Below are 6,111 nucleotides of genomic sequence, written 5' to 3' on the forward strand. Positions count from 1 at the left end.
TAGTTTTCAAGTTTTCTGGTGCAGGGCTGCAGTAAGCAATTGTTGGGTGCTGTACAAACCATTCATTATGGGCCCCTTAGCTGAATTATCACTCCTGAGTGGTACAGACCACCCTCAAGCCAAAAGTTCCAGTTGTCCCCCGTTTTTGGCATTTTTGCCTGGTAAGACCAAAACGATTACTTTCAAACTCAGTATTCAACAAATTTAAAAGGACTATAGGAATTGATTTATAGTAAATTGCACAGTGGAAATGAACCAGGAGGGAGTTAGATATTGATTTATTGTTGACTGCCAGAGCGATTTGAAATTCTAGTAAACTTTGGCACGTAACTTGTCCTGCACCCCTTGTGCAATGGGAATGAGTGATAACTTAGCATGCAGCCAGGGCCATCCTTAGCTGATGGGGGGCCTGGGATCAAAGCGTGGAGTACTATGATTGCTAGTACTATCATTGAACTTTCATCAAGTAGTCAATGAAATGGCCAGGAAATCCTGTAGATGTGCACTTAAGGAAGGAATCGAGTCACATCTGGTCTTATACCCTTTTTCTGGAGAGCCAATGTCTTGCAAAGTTTATTTCCAACCTTCTTCAGCTCACATAGGCTAAGTTTTTTTTAAGTGATCTTGAAGACCTTGATTAGCTGGTTTAAGTGTGTTTGATTATGGTTGTAGCTAAACTCTTCAGGATATTGGCCTTCAAGGAGCAGGGTTGAAGACTTGTGTAGCAGGGGTGCCCAATCGTTTTCCTGGTGATCTACCTTCCTGCAAAGTTCAGCTCCAATCCTGATCAAACACAACTTAACCAACTAACAAAGGCTGTGTTTACACTTGGCATTTAACATTCGATCACTGTGATCTAATAAAGCAGATTGGATCACCAGTCAATCAGAACACGTTGTGTTTACACTTGGCAACATCAATTTACTTTCCTACGTATCTGGATAACCAATCAGATCTCTCTTTCCCTCGCAATATTGAAATACGTCTGCAGAGAATGGCCTGGTGTAAAGTTGACCTGAAGTGGTGGGTTTTCTTTTGTAAGTCGCGGGACATTTTACAAATCAAAGATAAGTGTAAGAGTCTAACTAGCGCTCCACAAAGGTGTTCTCCATATATTTATTTATTGACCATAGGTAACTTCACAAGTACCTCAACTTTTTTTTTAATCCTAACAGTCTGCTAATACTCTAAAAGTTAGTTGAGATAAAGTTCCTTATAAAATGTAATAGAATATCAAAAGTGGGTTATCAAAATAAAGGATAAAGTTCTCTTGTGATGAAATTTAAGTTAATGTTACTTGACCATATCACACCTCTCTTCCTCACTAGTGTCGTCTACTGCCAGTGGAGGGGGAAACTGGCAGAATAATTTAGCCATGGGTCTGACTGATGGAGAACTGCCAGACGGTCCCTTGAGCGCTGGGGCTTACAGTCCTTCATACAGTCGCAGTCCTACACACAACAGGTGAGAACGAAAACTACTTTGGACAAGACCCACAGACCAACAATTTAGGTGTATTCATAATAGGTATATTCCTCAGTCCATCTAGGTTTGATATGCATATATGTTTATGGCAAGCCTGCAAGCTGAAAAAAGTAACGGCTAATGCTAACCCTTCCAAATTGGTGGAACACACTAAAGGAGACCAGAGGCAGGTTTTTTTAAAGGGGGGGTGAAATGATATTTCATGCACACTGAGTTTTTTACACTGTTAAACAGTTGGATTCCCATGCTAAACATGGACAAAGTTTCAAAAATTAAGTTGTACATTTGAAGGAGTATTTCTGTTCCAAAAAGTATGGCTCTGTGTGACGTTAGATGGAGCGGAATTTCCTTATATGGGTCCTGAGGCACTTCTGCCGGAAGAGCGCGCACTCCCGTATAGCAGAGCACTGAGAGCACAACAGACTTCACTGATCAGAGCGAGAGCGTCGCGAAATGTCACAAAAGGAGTGTGTTTTTGGTTGCCAGGGCAAGACAACCCTGCACAGATTACCAAAAACAGCATTAAGAGAGTTTATTTTTACAGAGCATCAACAGAGTTGTGCAAGTGTTTTTGTTTGTTCCCCTGCATTTCGAAGATGCTTGTTTTACAAACAAGGCCCAGTTTGACGACGGATTTGCGTATAGTTTATTTCTTGAGGATGATGCAATCCCAACGAAAAAGGGTCACGATCGTGTGTTGGAACCAGCGGCGGTGAGTAAAACTGCTTCAAATATCTCTGCCTCCTTGTTAGTGCGTCCACCTCCCATCGGAGACCCGGGTTCGAGCCCCGCTCGGAGCGAGTCGTTGCTGCTGCTCTCGTTCAGTTTCAGCCTCGGGATCTGATTCTGGATCATAAATAAACGACTGAATCTGACTGTTAGCCATGGTTTGTTTTGGATGTGTTTTTCCTCACGGTGTTACATCACGCCTACAGCCAGTCGTGTTTTTCCAGGAAAAATCGGTACAGACTATCTTTCTCTTATGAATATAATAAAACTTTTACATTTTTATGCAGTACTACTCTATAGGTACTCAAGATTAACAGGATATTGAGTGAAAACGAGCATTTCACCCCCCCTTTAATGGATGTCAATGGAGGAGAGGCTTCACTACGCTGAATAAACGGCTTCTTGAGGAAACAGCTTATCGTTTAATGAATCAACAGCCTGTTGGCTAACCTTCAACATGTTTTACAATAAACAGTTTGTATTTAACTATTTTTAGAGTTTACACTGAAAAATAATATTTTATAAGAGAAGTCACGAAATTTTTGCGAAAGATGGGATTCAGCTTATAACACTTCCCATTCATTCCTATGATATCTGTAAATGGGGATTGAGAGTCACACAATTCTGATTGAAATCCAATAATGTCAAGGCTATAATGTGATTGTTTATTAAGGCATATGTCATCCAAATTTACCGTTAGGCTTTCTCCAATAGTAAGACACTCTCTGGTTTAGATTTAACCTGTTAAATAGCACCAATTGATTTTATTTGATATGTAATGTTGGTATTTTCTCATGGCAGGTTCCCATCAGAAAGTGCCGCCTCTCACACATCAGAGCCAATAGAGGTGTTCGGTGCCATGGCCAGCTGTTCGGATGCAGACCACTGAAGAACACACAAGGACAGGTCGTCTTTCACTGATATGATTTGATCTTGTACACGTCAGAGACTTGCACTGACACTACCGATTTAAAAGCTCTTGTCATGCTCTCTTGAATCCTCGAGCGTTACTTCTAAACCAGTGAAAGAAACAATGAAAGAAATGTTCGATTTTTAAAAGATGACCTCAACGTCTAGGACGGGAACGATCCACAAACGAAGTGTCTTTTTGGAATAGCTGATTCCACAGGTCAGTCCCGTCACAGAGCACATGCTGATACCACAGAAACACGACTGCTGTATTGAGGACCAAACCACATACCGGCACAACAGAAAGTAGAAGGAAACCGAAGCACCTTACGGACAGATGTGGATAACATGGACCTGATTCTCTTGTGCCTCAGAATGGGATGTGTTCCTGAGAAAAGCTGTGGTCATGAATAGCTGAATAAATGACACGTAAAATCCCCAGAACTATCAGAGCATCAGTGTTCATTAGAAAATAAATCAACCAAACGAGATGTGCATACTTAGTGAATGTCATCTCATACAGTAGTTTCTGAGAGAGTGAAGAAACTAGCCATATCACATGACCTTTTGGACCTTTTTTTTATCGTCAGTGATAGATTTGAACATTAATATTGAAATCTAAAAACACTGCAAGAACAAAATAATGTAAATATTAATACGACTGAGTGGCTGTTTTTTTTTCCCCATTGAATTTTTTATTTATTGAGCTGTACGTGCTTGTAGAAGTGCATATATGCACTCTGATTGTGTACCATTACATGACCAGTGAGTGGTTTGCTTGGTTAATACTGTAGATATTTTGTCCTGCACAAATTCTTGTTAGAACAGCACTTGATGGAAGTTAAGCTTTGCAAGACTGCTGATACAAGACCCTGGAAAATCCAGACGTTAGTTCTGCTCTAAAAAAAAAGAATACTGTAAGAACTTCAATGTTCTTAAAGGAATGTTTCGGTTCAGCACAGGTTGAGCTGTGGAACGGCATCTGAAGAATGCTGTCGATTAGTACATCATTTGCTCATTCCTCAGTGTGTGTCAGTGCTCTGCGTGTCTAAACACACACACATGTACACAACTGCACTTACAAAGGACGTCGAGGTAGGATGCCACAGAGAATGTGTAAAGTCGCACTTATTTAATTTTTTTTTCCTACAAATTTGTGCTATTTGAGCTGTAAAACTGTAATAAAATATAAATATTACATTTTAAACTTTTTTTTTTTTAATTTAAAATTTCTTGACAATTACCTAAAATAGGTTTTAAGCACTGAAATTTGACAAGACACACACACACATATTTATATATAACAAAATGATATATAAGTAAATAACAATTTAAATATAAATAAAAAAATGTCAAAATTTAGAAAAATAAATACAAAATAATAATAAAAATAAAATTAATTCAAAACATTAAAACCATACTAGTATAGTAATATTTAATTAACACTGCTAATATTAACTAATGGAACTAGCATTCAACAATAACCTAACATAAACAAAATATTAATAAATACAGTAACAAATGTATTGCGCATTATGGATTACCTAAAAATGAACTGATTATTGTAAAGTGTTATTGCAATGTTTAACCTAGTCTTGTGTTGATGTATTACTGATTTTTTTTAGCTGTCACAGATCAATCTGGAGCTGTTTTGAGTCTGAAACATTCCTTTAAGCCTCATGAACGAAAGCCCATGTGCCATGTAGGATCCCCCAGATCTCCTGCTCTGAATGTGTCCGTCTGATGTACCGATTTGTATTTCCTGTATTTGTGGCTTAGAAGCATGTGATGTAAAAGCACACGTTTTAGAAAGTTGTTTGGTGTTTTTTTAAAGTGTACAATTTGAATGTGAAACTGACTCCGCACACCTTTCATTGCAAACCATCAACTAGTCATTCCTTGAAAACACACGTCTCTAATTTTCCAGCCAGATGTGAATAAAAAATGAGGTGTGTATTGAGTCAAGTCTTTTTACATTACGACATCTTTCTCAAACTGCCCTTCTGTAGTTACAGATGGAAAACTGACTCAGACCCGGTCGATTCATAAAGAAACATGCTGCTGACAGGAAGTGTTAAGACACGTCTTGACAGGCATTTCCTACCTGCATTTGCTTGTATTGGACATTATCTAAAATGCTTTCCAAGGACATTTAATCCAACGAACTTTTTATGATTCATTCTAGTTTGACAACCAACAAGACTTCACTTGCTAATAATTCATGCTGCCATGTCAATGGTATGTTCGTTGCAGGTTCATTTGCTGCACAACTGGTAATATAATTAACTCAACCGTCTCTTTTTTTTAATATTTTTTTATATATATCTATATATATGCAAATGGAGACCTTAAATTAGAGTATATTGTGACAGACTGCAATGGTTCGAGTTAAATATCTCAGTGTGTGTTGTACTGAAGAAACAAAGTCTCCTACATCTTGGATGCTTTGGGGGTAAGCAGATAAACATCACATTTACATTTTTGGGTGAACTATCCCTTTAAATTTCATAGGGGGGCTAATAATTTACTGTCTTTAACAGTATTTTTCACATTTTTTTTCTACATAAAATGCTTAACTAGAATGAAAATAATGTAACGATACAATATGAACAATCTTATCCGCTCATAAGCTCAATGTTCTTTAATTAAATTAATTAAAATTGAGTATCAGTATACCAGATTTTCTTATTTTGATTTTGAGAAATAAAACCCAGAGACGTTCTTGACAGGTTTGGTGAGATTTTATTACTTCATTTAGACATAAATGTAAAAAATCCTCTGAAAATCAAAATGTCACATTCTCAATATTCATAAAGTGTGTTCTATGTCCATTTAAAACAATAAAGGGAGTCGCTAATCATTTTCATTAGGAACCATTTTTTAAACAAAGATTTTTTCTGATGACATCAAGCTAAATTAGAATCTGAAAATCGTTTACGTGACTTTTATCTATGCATTAAACAACAACAACCAAAAATTATAAAAACA

The 6,111-nt window shown here is 37.4% G+C and overlaps 1 protein-coding gene across 1 annotated transcript in view; it reads left to right on the plus strand.

Annotated features, from left to right (window-relative positions):
- The window catches only part of LOC113040925 (FERM domain-containing protein 4B-like), a 75,458-nt gene extending 70,375 nt beyond the window's left edge, over positions 1–5,083 (plus strand). Inside the window, exons 22-23 of the mRNA XM_026199136.1 lie at positions 1,329–1,464; positions 3,016–5,083. Of these exons, the coding sequence (XP_026054921.1) occupies positions 1,329–1,464; positions 3,016–3,103 (224 nt within the window). The 3' untranslated portion in view covers positions 3,104–5,083. The remainder of the gene's footprint in view (positions 1–1,328; positions 1,465–3,015) is intronic.
- The last annotated feature ends 1,028 nt before the right edge of the window (positions 5,084–6,111 follow it).

The sequence above is a fragment of the Carassius auratus genome, chromosome 23, assembly GCF_003368295.1.
Source record: "Carassius auratus strain Wakin chromosome 23, ASM336829v1, whole genome shotgun sequence".
Lineage (NCBI taxonomy): Eukaryota > Metazoa > Chordata > Actinopteri > Cypriniformes > Cyprinidae > Carassius > Carassius auratus.